Raw genomic sequence first — 22,454 nt, 5'->3', positions numbered from 1 at the left:
CTTTGCATAAACAGCTCCATGGTAACGGTGAGCAAGTGGGTTTTTTTGCTTTGTTTGTTTAAATATTTTCTAATTGTTTTTTGAATTCCAAAGAAATGGATGCGTGAAATATATTAGTTTTCAATTAAAATATTAGTAAAGCCCTTGATAAACAAACAAAGTAACATCATTTGGTAAATGGTAAAAATATGATTTGATGAGTTGAGGAATCCGTAAATTGTACAAATAAAAACACTAATATTCAGACTTTTAGTCAAAAACTAACATTTTAGTTTTTGGAGCCAGAAAACTTTTTGAAAGCAATTCTGCCTCTTTTTTTACGGGATTTACAGAATAGATTGGGAAAAAAACATTGGGGCTCATTATTAAAAAAGGAAAACAAACGACATTTGTGAATAAAATATATTTCCAGAATATAATATGTCTGTCTCTTAAACAAGTAACTCCATCACAATAAAAATGGCCAGAAGCTTTTATTTGTTTATTTATTTGCTTATGTCATGCAATTTGTAAGTGCGTTTGTTTTTCCACGATCAGTCCCAGATCACAAGCAGTAACCCCTGACTCCCAGCAGGTGTCGCTGCCCGCAGGGTAATAAATCTCATCTCCCTTTCCTACCACAGCAGAGCATGTGTGCGTCTTGCCGTCACCCTGGGGCCCGTGTCAACAGCAGAGGGAGGAAGAAGACTCACAGAGGAGGAAATCAGAAAATAACGCTGTTGCAGACATGGACCTGCGCTCTGAGCTGCTTAAGTCCATCTGGTATGGTTTCTCAGCTCTGGATCTGGAGAAGAGTGGGAAGGTGTCAAAGTCCCAGCTGAAGGTAAGTGGAGGACCCTCTACTTGAAGAAGTGGAATTAGATCACACATTTCTGCTCCAGTCAGACTTCTACTTGTGATGCCGCATTTCCTATTCAATTTCATGGGCGCCGTCTAAGAAAATTAAACAATTTGAGGTGTTCATCCAGCCAAACAATACTTTCTAGTTTACTAAATATATTTTTGAACATCTTCAGAAGATTATTGCATCTTTTTGCAATCAAAATTTCAGTGTGAATCTTTTTAACTACATACAGACCACAACAAGGAACACATTTCTTCCTTTTACTTAGAGTGAAATGCTTACACTGCTGAAAAAAACCACAATATCCACCTCTGTCTGGAAGGGCCGAGAATAACAGTTTGGTCTCAGTCTGTATAAGAATGGGAGCCCTCATCTCCAAGCTGTGCTCACATTGGTCCTCGATGTGCCATCTTGTAGTGTAAAGAGACCTCTGGCACTGGAGAGCAGCCTGTTGAATAGAGTGTGCTCACAGCATGTGCGTCAAAAGACCATTGTTACAGTGGGAGCAAGGACAAAGTGGAAACATGGTTGTTGGCTCTTGCCACCGTCTTGCAACAAAACCACTGTAGTCTTTTTTTATTTTTTTGTTGCTTTCACTGTTATGTCACTTGTGCCTAACTTGACTCCTTTTCCAGCCAACGCCATGTTGCTACAACGTGCTGGCTGGTACCTCTGGGTCACACCGAGTCAGCCTCATGACTGAGCTTATCCCCGCTGAGCACTTGTTTCATACTCCTGTGTACAGGTGCTGCGTTCTGTAGAGGCACTCAGAAAAAAAGCAGCCTGTATGCTGCAGCTTCAAAAAAAAAAAAAAAAAAAANNNNGAGAGCACAGGGGACGGGAGACAGGATGTGGTTATGGCTCAATATGCAGAGTAGGTGCCTGATAAGTTGCAGAAGATATTAAGATGTTGCACCCTCTCAGGAAAAGTATGTCTCAATCAAAAATAAAATGTCTTATAAAAACAAAAAACTATAACAAACAACATAAAAATTTGAGCAAACAATCCTAAAAATTGAACTCAAAGTGTTTTAAAGAAATGCTAAATGTTTTTTTTAATAAATTGGATGAATACTAGCAACAACTACTCACAGTTACAGAAGCCAAAGCTGTACTGAAGCATGTCAACCAGCTGCCCAACACAGTAACTGTCCTCTCATGCCCACAGAAATTCACAACAATAGGAAATTGTGCGGTTTGTCAGTGTTGCTCAAGATGATGTTGACGTGTAGATTATAAATACTGACTTCATCCTCATTTTCAGAGGTCTTTGACTTTTTGTCCGCAGTAAGCAACAAATAACAAACTTTAAAAATCATTAAAAACATAAAAAAACAACAAAAGCCCATAACTGTATTTGTTTAATATATTACTAAGTGGAATATTTTTTTAAAAATGTCTTTCCTGTTGAATTTAATGTAAATTAAAAAATAAATTGAATGCACCATGGATTTGAACCCACAACCTTTCAGTCTCAGGGCAGTAATTGTTAAATCTTTATAATAGTGTGCAAAAAACATTAACAGATAGCATCTACTTTTAACTTTAATTTCTTTTAGTTTAAAAATTAGGTCTGACGGTGATCATAAATCTTTAACATGTAAACATTACATTTTAAAAATTACCAAAATAATGTATTCGTATGGTTGTTGTCCCTCCTTTTTTTGGTGGATTGTAACTTTCCTCTGTGCGTTCTTTTCCCATGCTTTTAGGTTTTGTCTCACAATCTTTGCACAGTCCTGAGTATCCCTCATGATCCAGTTGCTTTAGAGGAGCACTTCAGGGATGATGATGACGGTCCAGTGTCCAGTCAGGGTTACATGCCTTACCTCAACAAATACATCCTGGATAAGGTGATTCAAGTGTTCTTTCTTCCTCTGAAGACTCCTATTTGAGCTGTTTTAATTGCTTGATTCATTTTGTTGTAGGTTGTGGAGGGGTCTTTTCAAAAGGAGAATGTGGATGAGCTCTGTTGGACTCTTACAGCAAAGAAAAACTATCTGCCCAAAAAAAACAGCAGCTTTGTCCTCTCAGATAAAGATGCTTTTCGGCTGTGGTGCCTTTTTAATTTTCTCTCTGAAGACAAATACCCGTTAGTTATGGTTCCTGATGAGGTGAGTTTAACTCAGTTTTAAGTGAATTGAATCGTTTACCTTTTATACTGTTTTATTTGGGTATTTTTTTCCTGACGACTCAAATTTTTGTCACCTAAAATAACCAGGCAACTGCGCTCCACCGTTAAACTTAGCTCATTGTCAGCATGGAACAAAGTGCTCTTTTCATACCCTGGTGTGGGCTCGTTTCTCATTTGCAAGCTCTCGATTTGGTTTCCTGTTGTGTAGTTTTCACAAATGCTGCCAGGAGAAAGCCCTACATTTTACAGGTTGCGTGGTTTCCACTGTAAAAAATATATTTGAATTTTGGTGAATTTTATTTTATTTTTTTACAGATCAAATGGTTAAACAAATAAATTTGTGGTGCAGCTTTTTGTTATTAATGCAAGTTTGACGAAAAGTTTTTTTTAAGAAATTATGTAAAAAATATAACTTTAAGAAACATAAATAACATGTTTGTAAAAAAAAAAAAAAGTTACTTCCTCTCTACTTGTACCACAAATTTGGCTTATGAAGTGTCAAGTCTCACTGCTTCCCCGTGCAGGTGGAGTATCTCCTGAAGAAGATATGCACAGCCATGAGCATCGAGTTCAGTGGAGTGGAATTAGACGACTTCTTCTCTCAGGACTCAGTGCAACAAAGCGGCATTACTGTCTGGACTTTTCTGGAGATGATGAACTCTGGAAAGATGACCCGTGGTATCGAGATGGGTATTATAAGCATGGCTATAGAGGAGGTGTACAGAGAGATAGTCGGTGATGTTCTCAAAGAGGTAAGAAACCAGTTTGCAACTAGATTCAGTCTTTTCCAGCAGTTTTTTCTTGTATAAATGTGTTGATTTGGATGCATGCAGGGTTATTTATGGAAAAAAGGGCAACTGAGAAGAAACTGGAAGGAGCGCTGGTTCACCCTTAGACCCAGCAACTTGTCCTACTACACCGGAGAGGACCGCAAGGACTGTCAGGGAAACATCGCCCTGGATGGGAACTGCTGCGTCGAGGTAAGCTGGTAAAATTAGAAATTTCTTGTAAATCATGGAAAATACAGAACTTATTTCCTTTATTATATTTTACTCAAGAAAAAGGAGTAACCTTCAGTAGGTGGGTGGGGATTCCCCCGATGTGTCACTCGATGAAGCTAAAAGGGTTCAATACTATCATGCTAACAGGAACTCACTTCCTATATTATTCATCTTAAGGCTTTAGCATGAATTTCTAGCTAAAATAACTTTGTACTGTATCTCAAAGATTTATTTTTAGGCAGCAATAATAACTGTAGCTTAAATATGACTCACATTCATTTTAGAGAGAGACTGAATTTTCTGGAGCAAAGCTTTATTAAATAACATCCATCCTTTTTATACATATGCTTATTCCTGGGAAAAAAAGGTCTCCTAGAAATAAGTGACAAATTCTGACCCCATTAGTAGATTTTCTTTAAGTAAGGAAACAAATCTTCTTAATTTAAAAAGAAAATCTGGTTAGTAAGACATGTTTTCTCAAACTAAGATTATTTTACTAATAAAAAACCTACTTGATAAGATTATTTTTCTTGCGAGATAAAAGATAAGACATTTTTTTCTTTTTTTGACTTTCCTTAAATTCAGTTTAAGCAGTATTTAGCTTTTCCAACCACCTGGATAGTCACCAGGCTGTTGCAGAGTCACAGAAAGCCAGACAATCACACTCACTCACACACTTTCACACCTAAGAGACCATTTAGAATCACTTCTTAACCTAACACGTGTGTTTTTGGATTGTGGGAGGGGCAGGAGTGCATGAAGAAAACACACACATCCATAAAACATGTTGAAGTCCACACAGTAAGGATTTGAATGTTTACCACTGTGCTACCTTCCAGTCTCTAAGGCAAACATAAAATAATGTTATTAGTTATGAGTTTCTGCACTTTTTCTGCACTTATAAACCTGTTTGGCTCTGTAGCAGCACAAGTCCTTTTCTTCTATTTCATCTAGTAGATGTGCCACTTTTCATGTCCCATTACTTAAATCTATGTTTATAATGTTATATTTTATTCAGCCTACATCAGTTAGCTATTTTTTTCAATTTTTATAAAATGTATTTTCTGTAAAACTGATTTGTTCTGTAGATGCAGTGAAGTCGACAGATTCTCCTTTGTAGTCAGAGGCCACAGAAACCTAATATGAGCTGTCAATTCTGCTCTCTACACACAGAGATTATCTCGAATTCTTTGAGCGTCTTTTACCTTAGTGGTTTGCAAAAAAAAAAAAAAACATGGTCGGAAACTTAATCTTGAAATGTGCTATTCTTGTCACTTCCTTTATTTTCTACATGGAATTCAACCTAATTAATTCAGAGATAAATGGTTGTAGTTTTTAAGTTTTCCAACTGTTTATGTCAATGCAGCTGTACTATTTTGTCAAGATAGGAAAATTAAGTGTTTTAGACAAATACTCTTAACCTTTTTATGATGAAATGACATTTCCTCTTCTTCTTTCTTCTTCATCATCAAATATTTAAACTCTACAGTACATGTAGAACACAGAAAATAATGTCACTTCAGAAAATAAAATTAAGTCACTTTACTTAAATGGCTTTTGCTTCATCCTCAATTCTGTATGTAGAAATGCAAATAAAACGGATTATTTCGTGAATGTATGGTGCTTTTTCCCTGTTTGATCAGGTGCTGCCTGACCGCGATGGAAAGAGGTGCATGTTTTGTCTAAAAACTCTCTCCAAGTCTTATGAAATGAGCGCTTCAGACACCAAACAACGACAGGAATGGACAACAGGTCAGAGAAGACTGATGCTCAGTTCTGGTTTTAAAGTTTACTTTTCTGTGTGAGACATTAACATAATCTTCTCCTCAGCTATTCAAACAGCCATCCGGCTGCATGTGGAAGGGAAGAAGTCTCTGCACAAAGACCTCAAGCTGAAGCGAAGAGAACAACGGGAGCAGCGGGAAAAGAGAAAGCAGGCCAAAGAGGAGGAGCTGCAGAGGCTTCGGGCTTTGCAGGAGGAACGGGAACGCAAACTCGCAGAGCTAGAGCTCCTGAAGGAGGCACAGAAGCAGGCCCAGGTCCTCCTGGAAAAGGACGAACAGCGGAGGCGCCAGCAGCACGAACAGCTCCAGCAAGCTCTTGAAGTTCAACTTCGAGAGGCTGAAGAGGTGAGCATGGAGGCAAAGAAGTGCTAAAACCAAGCAGAAAGGCGAACAGTTTAAACTTTTTCCGTGCGATTTTCAGGCCCGAGTCAGCATGCAGGCAGAAATGGCACTGAAGGAGGAGGAAGCGGAGCGGCAACGGAAGAGGATCCAAGAACTGGAGGAGATGCAGAAACGTTTGGAGGAGGCTCTGCAGCAGGAGATTAAAGCTAGGCTGGATGAAGAGGCTTTCCGCTATGCTCAGGCTGGGTAAATGTTTCACATTACATTAAAACCAACATGATTTCCAGCAGAGCAGCACATTATTCTGGCAGTCGAGCTGCACTTTTGTGTGCAGAAAGGAGATATCAACTAATGTTACGCTGTGTTCCTGAGGAAGTTGAGCAGAGGAAGTTGTGTAGCGCTGATGCTGTGACACAGATCCTTCTGACAGTTTTCTCAGCTCTAATAAAAATGTACTGATAAACTGATCTGAGATGGAAATAGAATACAAGATAGATGATCCTCTTTTAAGAAGCGTTTACTTGTGTTGCCTCAGGTTGCTGGCTGAGGAGGAGGACAAGATGAAGGCCCTGATGTCCCTTCAGGAGGAGCAGGAAGAATACATCTTGAAAACAGAAAGGGAGAAGCAGGAGCTTAAGCAGGAAATGGAGACCAAATCTCGAGCCCTGGAGGAGGCACAGAGGCAGCTGGAGGAGGTCCGGGCGAATCGGCACAGGGTCGACCAGGATGTGGTGGTACGTTTATATTAAAAGACAACAGTGGGGAAAAAAGAAACAGCAGGAATCCCAGTAGGGTGGAATGCTTACAGAGCAAGTTAAGTTAAAACACACAACAGTTAAATAGGAATAAATGCATATTACTTAAGTGGTTAAGGAAATGTGTTTATCCGGAGTGACTTACCTGCAGGGATTTGCTTGTGATTAGCTAAATGGTAATACAAAGAGGTGTCACACCTGGAATATTTCCCTAATGGAAGATGTTAATATTTATACGGATTGACTTAATAAATCTGGCAATGTTTAAGCACAAAGATCTCAACAAAGATTTTAACCTTTTTTAAGTTTAGCTTAATTATACTTTGTTTTTCAGTTGACAAATATGTTCTGAATGTGTTATACTTACGGTCCCGCTCCAATAATCTTTTGTTTTCTTATAAAAGTTTTCCCTTCGGTCTTTTAATTTTGTGATTACACTGTTTTTAGGTAAAAATAAATAAAACAGTTTAGTTTTCTAAGACATAGTTTCTGCAGAGCAGCAATAGTTCATTAGAAATTTGCTTCTGAGTTTCAGGCAGGATTGTTGGAGTGGAGTATGACTGCATTAATTTCCCATCATCTCTTCTTTTACACTCTCACCCGCTAGCATAAAGCCACTAACCCCAAGCTAACATTAGCATTAGCTTGCAATTTTTGTAGCACAGCTAATGTCATCTTACAGCCCTATACAACCCAAAGCTAACATTAGCTGTGCTACAAAAATTGCTAGCTATTTTAGAGCTATACAGTTTTAAGCCAGGTGTCAGCTCAGATGAGGACAATAAAGATGTGCCTAAGTCTAACATCTGTAAGGATTGTTTCAGAATAAAGTGGAAGCTAATGTAGCACCAAGATCTACAGATTTTTTAGCTGCATTTTTGTCATCCTGATTCACAACCATTTTAATTAAAAACATACTCAGAAATGCAAATTGAAGCTTATTTTCTATGATCTCTTTCATGAGAAAAATGCCACAAGAACATGCTAAAAACTTCAAAAATAGGATTTTCAACTATAATTTTTCTATTTAAATCTTTTTTTCTTCTTTGGATCCTGATGTTGAAAACAAGTAAAAAAAATTGTGAGTTGTCTTTTTGAGAGAGAAAGCCAGTAGGACTTTTTGTTAGAAACTTTGCTGCATTTTTTTTTTAACAAAGAATACATTTAATCCAGGGTCTTTTTTCTCTTCCAGGCCGCTCAAAGGAAGCTTCGACAGGCAAGTACCAATGTCAAACACTGGAATGTCCAGATGAACAGACTGATGCGACCGATCGGGCCTGGTGGTAAGAGCCTAATTCATATGAAAGAATGAGACAGTCAGGCAAGAAGAAGGAATGCAGTTTGCATAAAGTAGTTTAGATTTTGCATTTGGTTAGCCAGTAGAAAAACACTAATTCTCACAATTGTCTGATTACAAAACCTAATGATGCTGGATTTAGTATCTTCTGCTCAAACACCTAATTCTTGCTTCAAAGAGAATTAGAGGCTTTTTCATCTTAGAAAATGGTAATATTCAAGCCGTTCTTACATGACATAAAAATAAAATGTCATGTTTCATTTCCTAAAGTGATCTGTATCTTCTTTCTTGTTTCCTTTCTAGAAAAACGACCATCTCTAGGATCATCTTTCTCAAGCTTTCAGATTCCATCACAGAGAGATCCTGGGCTTCGCCTCAGAAGGAGATCAGGCTCAGAGGATCAGGATGAGGAGAGCAAGGAAAATGTTGAGGAAAGAGCTGGGAATGATTTGGAGAAGCGACATTCGCATGCCTCGAACGGAGACATGAACATCCCCTGAAAGGATGAGTCAGAGAGGCTGCTCGCTTTGCCCCGGATGAGGTTTTTTTCAACAGGAAGGCCAAGAGACAGTAGTCTTAACACGTGACTGTTTTGAAAGCAGTGGGATGTCTACTTGAAACTGAATTTACAGCTCCACCTTTTCTTGTTGAATTTACTGACCGCTTCACATTAAAAACATCATTTTATTGACTGTTTTGCAGGTTTCCCTGCAAGGTTAATACTTTGATTACTCGCCGTGTGACTGTTTTTTTTTAACAAAAGTAAATACTGCTGTGGATAAAAGAACAGTATTTTACTCTGGGTGGGAAAATCCTCATCCTTGTTTTGCATATAGTATTTAGGGTTGTAGATTTTCTGATGAGCGTTAACTCAGTATTAGTTGTTTTGCTACCGTTTTACGCCTGACAAACAGGAAAGAGAAAGATAGAGGGCAAATAACTTCCTGTCAGTATGTCACATGACTTTATTGTAAATAAACAGTGAATTGATGCTATAACTGTACTTAAATACCATGACTGAGTTAAATTATGTGCAGCGTGAAATGTAACATTTTACTGAAATATTAAGACACAATGGACAAAAGTATTTTTCTAATGTACTAAATAACTGATCAAATAAAAAATCAGCTGAGGTCACAGTTGAAGACGTTTCCTGTCACATGGGTCAATGTGTAACATGCACACAAGTTTTAGTTTGAGTACGTTTGTGAAAGTCACCACTGACTCATTTCAACCAAATAAAACCGAAGCAAACAGAGACATCACTTGACAAGCTGTGCAAATTACATGCTGCCTGAACTTATTTTAATGTCTTTACATGAGTCTGTTTGAAGAATAGAAGCCTGTTTCTGTCACTCAAAAAAATCTGGTAAGTCAGAATTATTTAACATCTCACAACTTAACACCTTGATGTTTTGTTTTTTGTTTGTTTTAATTTAAGCATTTAAACAAAACACATAGAACACTACAAAATAATACTTTTTTTAAGTCTCAGTTAAACTGAATTAAAAAATACAGGTTCATTGATGCAAATGTTCATCAAACCACTTCGGCTCCAAAATTTCCTAAATATAACATCTACTTGTGCAGGAGCCTTGAATTAACTGTTGCTTGTATTACGGTGAATGAAAATTGTTGTTTTTAGATTACAGTATAGTTTGCAGTGATACCTGGTGGGTCACATGTAAGTGGGAGGAGACATTTTTTGTGATTTTAATACACATTGATTTGCACCTGGAATTAATAGAGGGGAGAGGGAGAGCTTGGTCGCCACATTTTTTTTGGCTTCTTTTTCTTCTGCTTACAATGAGTTATCCGAAGTTGATTTAATTACCTCTTTTCATTAATAAAAGGTTCAAAGCATAACCTAATTAAAGTCCCTTTGTCTAGTAAACGTCTAGTAACAGTAACCGGGCCCAGCTTCAGTCCCTGAGACTTTTTTTCTTTTTCTTTTTTTTTTTCAGTTGCTGAAAATGAATCCAGGCATAAAGGGATTGATATGTCAAAATTATTAAATCAAAAATTAAAACTTGGTGGATATATTTTTTTTGGGCACAAAAGCTACCATATGGAAGTTTTTTGTCATTTACTTTTTTCAGTGCTCTGTTTAATGCACAACCTTTAAATCACTGCAATCTGACTTTAGGTGGATAATTGTTTACTAAAACTTAAATAAAAAAAATAGTTGAGCTCTGATTTGTTGAAAAAAAAAACATTATAATGCAAAAAAACTAACTAATTTCTTAAATAAATTACCAAAATCATACAACTTTGTAGTTGTTGGCAGGGGTTAAACATAAAGAGGTCCTGTTGACACAGTGTACTCTCAGCAAACTCACTAAACCAGCATTAATTAAAAAAATCTCTTAGATCTTGTTTTTTTTTCTGCATTTTGTCCTGGCTGTGACTCCTGGAACAAAGTGTTCTGGGGCATTCCAGAGTGCTGTGGAGGAAAAAGTCCAAAAATCTCCTTCACACTGAAGGCAAAAGTTCACATTTCATTTGTCACACGCAGACATAGACGCTTCAAACACTCTTCAAAGTTTAACACACCGCAAGAGTCATGCTAATCTAAAACGATGTCTTTTTGTCCTCATCAGTCTGCAAACAGTTACCAACAGATGTCCACAGTCTTGAGGTAAACACTTGGTGCAACATGTCTGAAAACGCCTGGGAACTGACTGTGACAGTTTGAGTGAGTGTAAAGTTTATGAAAACATTTTTTTTATGTCAGCAAAGCTAACAAAACCTGTAAAGGAATATGCTATTTTTACTGCAAAAAATGAATATATTTACACTCACTGGCCACTTAATTAGGCCCACCTGTTCAACTGCTCGTTAACAAAACTTTATAATCAGCCAATCACATGGCAGCAACTCAATGCATTTAGGCATGTAGACACGGTCAATACAATCTGCTGCAGTTCGAAGGGGATGGAAGGTGACTGAAGAGATTTTGAATGTGGGATGTTTGTTGGTGACAGACAGACTGGTCTGAGTATTTCAGAAACTGCTGATCCACTGGAATGTTTATGCACAACCAGGAGTTTAGAGAATGCTCCTAAAACAGAAAATATCCAATATCCAGTATCCATGCCTTGTTGATGCCAGAGGTCAGAGGAGAATGGTCAGACTGGTTTCAGCTGCTAGAACGGGAGCGGTAACTCAGGCACTAGTTACAACCAAGATCTGCAGAAGAGGATCTCAGAACTCGCAACACATCCAGCCTTGAGGGAGATGGGCTACAGCAGATAAAGATCACATCAGATGCCATTCCTGTCAGCTAAGAGCAGGAAACTGAGGCTACAATCACACAGACTCACCAAAACTGGACAACAGAAGTTCGGAAAACTTTGCATGATTTGATTTCTGCTGTGTCATTTGGATGGTAGGGTCAGAATTTGGTATCAACAACATGAAAGCATGGATCCATCCTTCCTAGTATCAACAGTTCAGGCTGGACGTGGTGTTGTATTGGTGTGAGGGATATTCTCTTGGCACACTTTGGGGCCGTTTGTACCAGTTGAGCATCGTCACAATACCATTGTCTCCCCGAGTATTGTTGCTGACCATCTCCATCTCTTTATGACCACACTGTACCATCTTCTGATGCTACTTCCAGCAGGATCATTCCCCATGTCATAAAGCTGAATCATCTCAGGGTGTATTCAGACGGGAAAAATCCATTGATCTGGACCAAAGTCGCTTAACTTCAGTCCTGTAGCCTGAATACAGCCTTCGGTCTGTATTCAGGCAACCATCAACTGGACATTTCTGTTTTGAATCAGCTTGTAAACAAAACCGCATGGCTAAAGATCTCCTCAGTAATTAACTTGAAAATATGTGGTTCAGGCAAAGCAATGAAAGAATAATCAAAGTCCTAAGCTTCTCAAACTTTGTCTGGATAGTTAATTTATTCAAACTTACGGCAGAGGCATGCTGGCTGCAAGGTGGTTACGGAGACTTTGGCTATGAAGAACATCTCAAAAGATTGGTCAGAGAGCGGTTCCTGGTTCTAGACCAGAGTGGGCTTGGGTGTATTCAGACTGAAATTCTTGTTCAGGAACAAACTGCTTCACTTTTAAGCAAACCGTCTGAATACACCCTCAGACTGGTTTCTTGAACCTCACATCTCAACCCAATAGATCACCAAGTGGTGGAACGGGAGATTGTCTTGATGGATGTGCAGACAACAAATATGCAGCTGTCATGTCAATATATAGACCAAACTCTGGAATATTTACAATGTAGTTACATCTACTCCACATAGAATAAATGCAGTTCTGAAGGTAAAAGTGGCCACATATAAAATTTGATATCATTATTAATTACGAGCCTAACATAACACATTGAATACGTCAATTAATACGTTTTTTTTAAATATAGTTTATTAATGAAACTATTTCACTCAAATATGCATGTATGATGACCTTTAGAACCAACTTTAGTCACTATTATATATTAACCTCTTTAAATAATTTCACACTTGGCAAAACGCAATTTTTATGTATTTGGATTCAAAAGATTAGTATATTTTATTCATTTTTAAGGCTGGATTCTCTCCACTTTAGGATGTTCGGGCTGTTTTCTGTGGGATGTGAACCTCTGTGTCGTCCTGACATGTGACAAGGAAGAAGGAGGAGCAGCAGGAGGAGGAGAAGGAGGAGGAGGGAGTCAGTCAGTGAAGCAAATCAAAGGAAAGCAAAGTAAAAGCTAAGCCAGGGACTGTGGCAGAGACAGGGCTAAAGTTAGCTTGGTTCGTGTGTGTGATATATATATAAAAAAAACAAACCAGCATTGTTTTCCTCGCCACCAAAAATGTGCTGTTTAAAAGCCCGCGTGAAGGCCTAAATGTTGAAGTTTGGGATACTTAGCAGTCTGACGTTAGCCCTCGTTTCTCGCCTCCCCCGCTGGGTTTTTTAGTTTGTCAACAGCAGAATAAACCCGGACTGGACTCTTTTCGCCACCGCTGTGTTTTGTGTCCGCATCGTAACGTAAACTTCGTGTGAGCTCGCGGCAGGACAGGTAAGCTAACTGTGTAGCCAGCTATTTAAACACACGGGAATGTTGGTTAGCCACGCTAAAGCTAATAGTACTCAGTCAACATCAAGGTTAGTAGCCAACTAGCTGAGTTAGCTGACTGAGCCGACGCTCGTCGACGAGTTAAAATTGTCTGGCAATGCTAAGTTCTCACAGTTTGAAGGATAAACGCGTTTAGCGGCAGCTTTTTCTGTGACTTGGTCGTGGTTTTTCCCGTTTTTCGAGTGCTTGTATCCAGTTTCAGTCATGTAAGTGCCTCACAATCCCCACTTAGTTAGCAGACACTTCCGAGAACCAGCGTGACAGGTTGATAGCTCGACTTGTCTCAACAGCCAGAACATGGTTTTATTGCTCACAATATTTGGGGAGAAGCTAAGTCTGCATTGAGTACCAGCTTTAGACACTGTGCAGTGAGGTCACTCGCTTTGAAAGTTCAATCTTTGTAAGCATTTGCTGTTTGTGCAAGCTATTAACTACATGCAGTGCCGGGTTTATCCACCAGGGGGCCTAGTGGTAAAAATATGACTGCCTCAACAAGCAATCAGTGTTGCACAGTGTGTACATAGTTCACGCACCCTTTCCCTCAAAACAAGGACCTGGTACACAGCCACGAATCTGACGCAAACATTTTCTTCACTATATTTTACTTTTTCTAAGTGTTTTTCCAGAAAAATAAAAGTTGGAGCAATTCTGAACTGAATTTGCAAGTTTTTGCTTTATAAATTAAGGCTTGGATATAAGTAATTTGATTTTGCAATGAAAATTAAAGCATCAAAAGGCAATTGTGAGAATGAACAAACACAATAGTTGTTTTGCATCAAAAACAGCTATATTTGTAGTTAAATAAATCTATATTTGTGACATTTTTGGCTATACCAAGTTCAAAATAATCCATTCTAAACTGTATGTAGATGTCCAGTAACAAAAAGCCAGACTGATATGAGATTTTTTTCACATACTTAATTATCAAGGTGTTATACATTATTATTTTCCTCAAAAATGAGGCCTTTCAGAGTGTTGATAGACTGGGGCTTTTTGTCTCCTCCAGCTGCTCCACACATCCTGGTAATCCAGACATGAATGCCGTCCACGTGTATCATGTTGTAAGCTTATTATTATCCAGGACGTTCATTGGGTGTTCCAACAAAGTAGCTGCTATTGACCCACTCAGAGGTGCAGAAAGATTATTCAATAGTCTCTTTTCAGTCATAACCGAGCTAATCCAAAAATAAATGACCCAATATGTTTTCACCAGAAAACTTACTGCACACACAAACATGCTGCTTGTATGAATAACGGACTTTCATGGAATTGTTTTGACTATGCTGGATGTTTTGATAGACCGTTAACCACTCACGCTAGTGCAAATTTATATACAGAGTACTTTCATATTTAGTCCAAATACCATTGAATGTCTTTTCTTTCATCAAATTGCTGTATATTTAGAATTCTATTTGTTTTCAGAGGGTGACGCTATGATGGCTACATGACAGGAGATGAGTCGCTGAGTCAGCTTCAACAGGAACCATGGACAGGTTTCAGCATTCTGCGGCTGAGCAGCTTGAAGGAGTAAATGGCTATTTCAAGCCCTCGTCCCCCCAGGACACTGCCGATGTCCGGTGGAAACACCCAGAGGGAGAGTCTGCGGGCTCTGACAGCTGTGGGGAGACGAGTGTATCTGAGCTGACAGACATGCAGGAGTTAAAAACCAGGGAAAGTGATGACGAGGAGGGGAAGGAGGAAGCGCCCTCTTCTAAAAGCCCGAAAAGGGACCAGAAGGAAAAGCGGGGGGAATGCAAAGATCAGGAGAATAATCACAAGCAAAACAACAATGCGTCTTCTAGCTACACAGGTAAAAGAAACTGCAATAAAATCTCAGCTGTTTAAGTAAACTCCTGACATGTAATTATTTCCCCATGCAGACTTGTCCCATACTTCATCACCCTCACTGTCAGAGCAGCTCCGTCTTGGCAGAGAAGACAATGCAGGCTCTGGTATCAGTGTAGAGTGTAAGGTCTGTGGGGACAAAGCCTCCGGCTTCCACTACGGCGTCCACGCCTGTGAAGGTTGTAAGGTAAGATGCATTGCTGAAGAAGGAAAAAAAAAAGTCCTAAAGTTTTCCTAAAACAAGCTGTTAAAGTAGCTTTGTGTTGTTTGGAATGCAGGGCTTTTTCCGGCGGACCGTACGGATGAAGCTGGAATATGAGCGCTGTGAGCGTTCCTGCAAGATTCAGAAGAAGAATCGTAATAAGTGCCAATATTGTCGCTTCCAGAAGTGCCTGTCTTTGGGAATGTCCCACGATGGTGAGATAACCGTTTCCACAGTTACAAAATGACAATACACAATGGCTGAAATCCGCAAAGTAGTCATCTTTGTGTTTTACAATAATTATAGATGTCTTAAGGCTGTAAAACCCCACTCTACAAACTTTTCTCAGATTGACGTCAACTTTTTCATACTTTTCTATATTGTTTAAACTCTGTTCTATCTGTGCTGTTAAAAAAATTATGCAAAGTTGCACTAAAGAAACCCACAAACCAGCAACACTGTGAAAGGTGTTTATTACTGAATTTGAAGCTTCTTTTAACTCTAAATTAAAACCTTTTGAAGTTAGTGGTTATTAATACAAAAGTAGTGTTTTACTAAAAGTGGGTTATTTTAACTCTTTCCTTTGGGATTTTATCAGTGAGGTTTATTTATGATATAGTTTAAAAAATAATAATAATTTAGGAAAAAAGACAAATTATAAGAACAAAACTTCCAATCCAAACATGAAAAATCATAAATTGGGATTAAGTATCACTTTAAGACAAAATTAGAAGAGAAATGTTCAGATTAAATACTGTCAACTGTCATAAACTGAGCTATAAACAAACATTTTTAAGCCTGAATCTGAACATTTTCAGACCAGAGGTTGACTCTTGGGCCACAAATGCCTCGTTTCCACTAAGCAGTCCAGGGACTGGACTCTTGAGCGTTTCCAGTACAAAATGGACCCAACTGGTACGATTTCTGGCCCTCGGTCGTAGGTCCATAGAAAAATGGAATGGACCCTTGAAGGTTGAGCCTCTGTTGTCACACTTTGTAACCCATTGTTTGGCGGAAAAGTTTTACAGCAACAGCAAGTGTCTGACCAGCGCTTATCCCGACTCAAGATCCAAACCGAAAGTTTTGTCCTCTTTTTTGCTGTGTTCTTCTTCGCCCCCTGCAGTCTTCTTGCATAAAATAATACATTCTTTACATATAGTATTCCCCCTTATTTGCGGGGATTGGGGACCGGAGACGCACCGAATCCATAAACACGGACACACTCACACACACCCTGTTTCCATCTGCGTCTCACTCGACCCCCGCGACCGAAGACTTCCCGATCCATTCTCATCAAAAACACTTCAGATCGTGCTTTGTAAAACATTTATTTAATAACATTGGAGTGTTGGTCAACATAAAGAGTTTGTTTTTTTTTTCAATTCAGAACAATAGACTGTTCCAGCTCTATCCATGATAAACACCTGCTCCAGGTTATAACGATCCTCCGCTGTTATCTTTATAATTTTCTGTCACTTTTTAAGTCGGCTGATGCAGCTTCTCTTTCACTGTTGTTGGACTATTTGGACGCACAGCTACGTCATCGGTCTACACCTCAGATGTGCTTTGATGGTCCAACGCTCATGAAGGCGCTCACTTAAATTAGAATCACCATTCTAAACTTGCCAAGAGGGGACTGTTCTGGTCCGTACCGCGCAGTGGAAACGAGGCAAAAGGGTTCTAAAATATGTTGGGCCAGACCAGGAGCAGAAGCGTGGCGTGATTTGGTATTGCACCTCATAAGAGAAAGAAATAACACGCACTCTGGGCACAAATATGCTTTAATTTTGATGGAAAATATATTTATTTACTTTAAAACAGAGTTTTAATTTCAAAACTGACTTTTTTCTCATTTTGGTGCCAGTTGCACCAATGGTTTGATGTCTCTAAGGGAAAAATGCAAACTTAGTGAAGTGCTGCATTCAGATGGTTTATAAATGATTAAAAAAATACTTTCCAACTCAGAAAACACACAGAACATCAGAAAACAATGCATTAAATGCAGAATTAACTCTTTGCACCTTAGCAAAAGTCAATGTATTTAGACTGCACCATAAATGAGAAATGACCAGATTGACAACAAGAATAAGGAATATCAGTATAATTTATTCCAGTTTTTGGGCCAGATTAAATGTTGGCATATGTAGTTTGCCCACCCTTGATCTGACATCATCAGGAAGACCGCTCTAGATTGAACCATGTTTAGTCCCGACTCTGTGGAAGTTCTGAAGTCAGAAGTTCTGTCCCTGATGTTCTCAGAATTCTTGCAGGTTCATGTGGGGACCAGCATGTCAAGAGAGAAACTTCATGGAGAGAAATGTGCACAACCAGAGCTGTTTTCTGAAATCAAAACAAGACGGGCTAGGTAAAATTATTTATTTTAAATCGAATCTCAAACACCTCTTTGTGTGTTTACGCAGCAATCCGATATGGGCGTATGCCTGAGGCGGAGAGGAAGAAGCTGGTAGCAGGCCTGCTCGCTGAGGAAATGAATGTCAGCAAACCAGGTGGCTCGGACCTGAAGACCTTGGCCAAACAAGTCAACACAGCCTACCTAAAGAATCTCAGCATGACCAAGAAGAAGGCTCGCAGCATCCTGACGGGCAAAACCAGCAGCACCTCTGTATGTGATCGAGACTCTGATGTAATCCGACCTTGTGTATATAACACATGCAATTCAGTAATGGAAAAATATTCCTCTGACATGTTCCTCTATTTTTTTTTCTAACCTTATGTTTACAGTCTGATGTTTTATTACTGCATGACTGAACATTATGATTACTTTATACCGGCAATATATGAGTTTATACTTTAGTTTTTCTACGGTTTTACAAGAATGTCTTCATGAAAGCCTAAAATATTTGAAAGAAATGCACATAATTATTCTGAAAATATCTAAAAATTCCAAACAAGTTATATAATTTAAGATGTATGTGAACACGGAGGGCAGAAATCAGACATTTTTGGATGCAAGATTCAAAGTTTAAGTAAAAATATACCATTAATGTTTTAACCAAACAAACAAAAACTCTAAAGAAAAATAAGAATGAAAGATTAAGTTATGCACAAATAGAAGTGCAAAAAATATGTGAGAAATCTCTAGTAGATAATTTAGGAAAAACCTAAAATGAAGTGTTGGTTTGGTGTTTAAAAAGAAGCAGCATTTGTTTATTTTTCTGTCTCTGTTTCTGTCCCGTCAGCCGTTTGTGATCTACGATGTGGAAACTCTCTGGAAAGCAGAAAGTGGTTTAGTATGGAGTCAGTTAGTTCCAGGTGCACCGCTGACCAAGGAGATAGGAGTTCATGTCTTCTACCGGTGTCAGTGCACCACGGTGGAAACGGTGCGGGAGCTCACTGAGTTTGCCAAGTGCATTCCAGGGTTTGTGGACCTCTATCTTAATGACCAGGTAGGATGCTTTATTGAGCCAAAAATATTCAAATGTTGCATTTTCGAAAAAAAAAAAATTTCTTCACTTGATTTTTCTTTCTTTTCAAATGGGGTAACAGGGTCACCTAAATCCTGTCCTGGAGTTATGAAACGTGTCAAACTTGCTGGGCTGAGATTCTTGTGGAGCAACAAAAGCTGATACCATCCTCTGTGCTCTCCACAGGTGACTCTGCTCAAATACGGCGTTCACGAGGCTATTTTTGCCATGCTTCCATCCCTCATGAACAAAGATGGACTTCTGGTAGCCAACGGTAAAGGCTTTGTCACAAGAGAGTTCCTGCGGAGCTTGAGGAAGCCCTTCAGTGAAATCATGGAGCCCAAGTTTGAGTTTGCTGTCAAGTTCAACGCTCTGGAGTTGGATGACAGTGACCTGGCCTTGTTTGTTGCTGCCATCATTCTCTGTGGAGGTGAGCCGGATGGGTTTGTGTAACACTTCTGCTGGTATTTTAGTGTTTGTATCTTATGGTTTATCTGATCTTTGATGCCAACTTAAATGTAATTTGCTCAAGTTTAGATTTATTAACCAATAATGTGCATTTTAAGTACTTTTTAAAATCAAAATTAAGTTCAAATGAATTAAAAGTATTTTTTTTTCTACTTTTTGAACTTTTTGTTCATGGGATCGACTTGTTTTCTCTGTTTGTTGTTGATCTCTGCTGCAGTGGTTCACTGCAAACAAGTTCTTGTTGTTGGCAGTTTTACAGGTTTTAGACAAAGCTAAACGTTTGACTCTCCCTTGCGTTGCTGGCTCAGCTAAGTTCTCCGGTTTGTGATTGGACGAAAAGCCAGTTGCTGCTTCCAGAACCGACAAATAGCCTGATTGCTAATGATTACTTTTCCATCTGACTTCCTCCAACCGCCTCTTAGGTTTATATATCTTATTGTTGTGTCAGGATTCTCTTGTTCCATTTTTATTGTAGCAAGCAATATTAGGTGAATGGGAGGTCAGCGGGGTTTGCAGTTTTCAGAGCACGCTCTCCTGGATTACAGTGTAGAGTCAAGTTTACTAGTTAATCTTATAATCTGAACTGGTTGTTAAAATTTCATGCTTTGTACTTGGAGCGAGCACTGAAGCTCTTGTTACTATCCTATTGAACTTTTTGTTTTTGAATGTAGAAAAAAGGGTGATTTATTGAGGAATTCTGGTGCATATACTGTGTTTTTTCCCCTTTAAAATTCCACTCGTTCTTGTGTGATTATAGTTTTGAATTTGAGTTTAGGTATTTTCTCAGACTGAGCTGCTGACTTTTCAAATTGCACACTTAAGTATTCATTAACTGTTTATTATTAAACTTTAAAGACATTTAAAAAGTCATACTTAGTGTTTTTTGACACAATAATTCTGTTCATGTAATAAACTGCAGGAAATTCTCAAAATTGTAATGAAGAAAAAATACATTATTTATTTTTAAGGGACATGTTTGATAGCTGGCAACTTTATTTTTATTATTCATTATGTTGGAAGTAATTGTTTTTAAATGAAGTCACAAATATCTAAATTACACCTAAACAGATTTTTTATTTTAGTTATCTGAACCTGCGGTGTAGGGAGGATCTGCTTTCAAAATAAAAGACACCAGAGAATTGTGTTGTTCCTTTAATTCCTTATGTATTTTTTGTTTTGTTTTTTTTAATGAATAAAACTATTTGTTCTTAAAATAAATAAATACATTTAAAAAATCAAGTTTTAATGTACTTAGTTAACCACAGCACAGTAGCTGATTAGAATGGTTTAGTAAAATATCTTCTATCCTACTAAACTGCTTTGTTTGATCATGAAAACAAACATTTGATCAATACAATAATTGTATCTGTCTGATCGTCTTTTAACCTTTTTGAAATTTTTTGACAGTCTTGCCAGTCTTTACTAGGCCTTTAAGCACTAGATAAATCTGCATTTAGTTTCATTTTTCAAACTGTTTATTGAAGAGAACATGTTGAGCAATGAAGTAACACATAATTATTGATGTTTTAATGCTTCATTTTAACAACTGTGTATCTTATTATTTAGTAAGGGATAAAGTGTAGATTTTGTGCTGTAACTAATGGTCGTCTTCCTTTTGGATTACCTTTAATAACCTCGTCTGTACTTTTCTTTTGGTGTCTTACACAGATCGTCCCGGGCTAATGAATGTGAAGCAGGTGGAACAGAGTCAGGACAACATTCTCCAGGCCCTGGACCTCCACCTCCAAGCAAACCATTCTGACTCTCTCTACCTCTTTCCCAAGCTTCTTCAGAAGATGGCTGACCTCCGACAGTTGGTTACAGAAAACGCTCAGCTCGTCCAAAAGATTAAAAAAACTGAATCGGAGACCTCGCTCCACCCTCTACTACAGGAGATCTACAAAGACATGTATTAAATATCTCCAGCACAAACTAAGTTCAGCAATACTGTTACAGACTGATTCTAAAGGTATAATTCTACACTGCATCTGGGTTAAGCACTGTTCCACGTATGGGCATGGTTTTAACACACAGATGAGGCAAATTATCCTGGCAGGGCTAACAATCACAACGTCAGTGTTACCTTCAGAAAAAGCAATGGGAGCATGTGTTTGTGTGTGTGTGTGTGAGGAGCATCTGGAATCATTTCCAGCAAGCCTTAGTTTCCCACAACGGTCACTTAACAGGAAGAGTGATATGTTTTCTTGCTGAAGCTTCTCTTGTTTCATCCACATAGCAGAGCTGGCCCCAGAGCAGCTTTGTAGAGAGAAGATCTTTCTCAGCTCTGTGTTCTGATGCAAATGGAAAACATTTCAAGTTCCTTTTACCTATGGCTTAAAGTAGTTCAAATGAAACACAGATGTCAGTTTATTTCTTGCACAAGTGATTGTAGTTGATTCAAGACTTCATGGAGCTGAAGATGCACAGATTTATTTGTTTACATCATCATCGTCTCATCATTGACCACCACTTTGCCATATGGTTTCAAGAACACAAACTGGGCTGGCTCCAGCATTGTAGAGCTCTCTGGGTGCAAATGTCAGTGCAATACCTTTTCCATTTGTCAATAAATATAAGATACAAATTATTTAGATTTTTTTTCAAGCCTATTTAACTTTGGAGTTGTGATTTACTTTGTTATATTCTCTCTAACTGACACTATTGTCAAATGAACCTTGAAAAAACTGACCAGCTTGTTAGACTTTACTTCATTTTTTTATCTTAGGAAAAATACAGTTCTTAATCAGTTTATGTTACTAATTATCATGAACCGGAATAATTATGATATGACGAAGCACTACAAGTTTTGGTTTGTGCTCCAAGCATGTTCATTTAATGTTTAACAATAGATCTTACACCAACAAGCAAGCTAAAAAAACAATTTCCCAAAGGGACGTCTTGATTCGTCGGTACATTGGAACATTTTCCCATCATCCTGAGCCATAATATTGTTTCTGAGAAACTTGACAATCTTGATAACTGTGATTTAACTCAAAGCTGTCTGTTTTTTGTGTGATTTGTAGAAAAGCATTCATGTTGATAGTTTTCTTGTGAGTTCAAAGGTTTTTCTTTTATTTTTTTTCCCCTTTTATAAATCTGTTATAAATATGCTTTTATTGTGCAGAAGATAAATGGTGTCAGTTTTAAAAGAAAATATAGTTTCAAAAGTCAACTTTTAGAAGTACCGCTTTACTCTGAAACTATTTTTGATAAATATCCAAAGTACACATTGAGCATCAATGACTGTAGTGAGCTTTACTTGTATGGGAGTCTGT

General features: G+C 38.2%; 2 protein-coding genes across 4 annotated transcripts; both read left to right on the top strand.

The window, feature by feature from the left end:
• The first annotated feature begins 11 nt into the window (after positions 1 to 11).
• Positions 12 to 9,302, top strand: LOC112159468 (DEF6 guanine nucleotide exchange factor). Its single transcript, XM_024293536.2, has 12 exons — positions 12 to 35; positions 624 to 823; positions 2,557 to 2,697; positions 2,773 to 2,958; positions 3,503 to 3,730; positions 3,812 to 3,958; positions 5,623 to 5,731; positions 5,810 to 6,108; positions 6,185 to 6,351; positions 6,641 to 6,839; positions 8,053 to 8,143; positions 8,461 to 9,302. The coding sequence occupies exons 2-12, from the start codon at positions 728 to 730 to the stop codon at positions 8,655 to 8,657; spliced, it is 1,860 nt and encodes a 619-aa protein (XP_024149304.1). The 5' UTR covers positions 12 to 35; positions 624 to 727; the 3' UTR covers positions 8,658 to 9,302.
• Positions 9,303 to 11,079: 1,777 nt separating this feature from the next.
• ppardb (peroxisome proliferator-activated receptor delta b) lies at positions 11,080 to 21,766 on the top strand. Of its 3 annotated transcripts, none has more exons than XM_024293543.2 (8): positions 11,080 to 11,098; positions 14,662 to 15,049; positions 15,120 to 15,271; positions 15,363 to 15,501; positions 17,707 to 17,909; positions 18,487 to 18,693; positions 18,898 to 19,141; positions 20,848 to 21,766. In XM_024293543.2, exons 2-8 carry the CDS (start codon positions 14,725 to 14,727, stop codon positions 21,093 to 21,095), a joined length of 1,518 nt encoding a protein of 505 aa, XP_024149311.1. In that variant the 5' UTR covers positions 11,080 to 11,098; positions 14,662 to 14,724; the 3' UTR covers positions 21,096 to 21,766. The 3 variants fall into 3 exon arrangements, with proteins under 3 accessions (XP_024149311.1, XP_024149308.1, XP_024149310.1); XM_024293540.2 differs by lacking the exon at positions 11,080 to 11,098 and adding an exon at positions 12,790 to 13,182; XM_024293542.2 differs by lacking the exon at positions 11,080 to 11,098 and adding an exon at positions 13,293 to 13,445.
• The last annotated feature ends 688 nt before the right edge of the window (positions 21,767 to 22,454 follow it).

Source organism: Oryzias melastigma, linkage group LG7 (genome assembly GCF_002922805.2).
Source record: "Oryzias melastigma strain HK-1 linkage group LG7, ASM292280v2, whole genome shotgun sequence".
NCBI lineage: Eukaryota > Metazoa > Chordata > Actinopteri > Beloniformes > Adrianichthyidae > Oryzias > Oryzias melastigma.
This window is presented reverse-complemented; position numbering and strand designations above follow the sequence as displayed.

Bases quoted from the DNA above. Each gene is read 5' to 3' on its own strand.
- LOC112159468 (XM_024293536.2), top strand. From the start codon at position 728: ATGGACCTGCGCTCTGAGCTGCTTAAGTCCATCTGGTATGGTTTCTCA. The intron at 2,698-2,772 runs GTGATTCAAGTG...ATTTTGTTGTAG, and splicing joins ACAAATACATCCTGGATAAG to GTTGTGGAGGGGTCTTTTCA. The intron at 6,352-6,640 runs GTAAATGTTTCA...GTGTTGCCTCAG, and splicing joins TTCCGCTATGCTCAGGCTGG to GTTGCTGGCTGAGGAGGAGG.
- ppardb (XM_024293543.2), top strand. From the start codon at position 14,725: ATGGACAGGTTTCAGCATTCTGCGGCTGAGCAGCTTGAAGGAGTAAAT. The intron at 15,272-15,362 runs GTAAGATGCATT...TTTGGAATGCAG, and splicing joins ACGCCTGTGAAGGTTGTAAG to GGCTTTTTCCGGCGGACCGT. The intron at 15,502-17,706 runs GTGAGATAACCG...GTGTTTACGCAG, and splicing joins TTTGGGAATGTCCCACGATG to CAATCCGATATGGGCGTATG.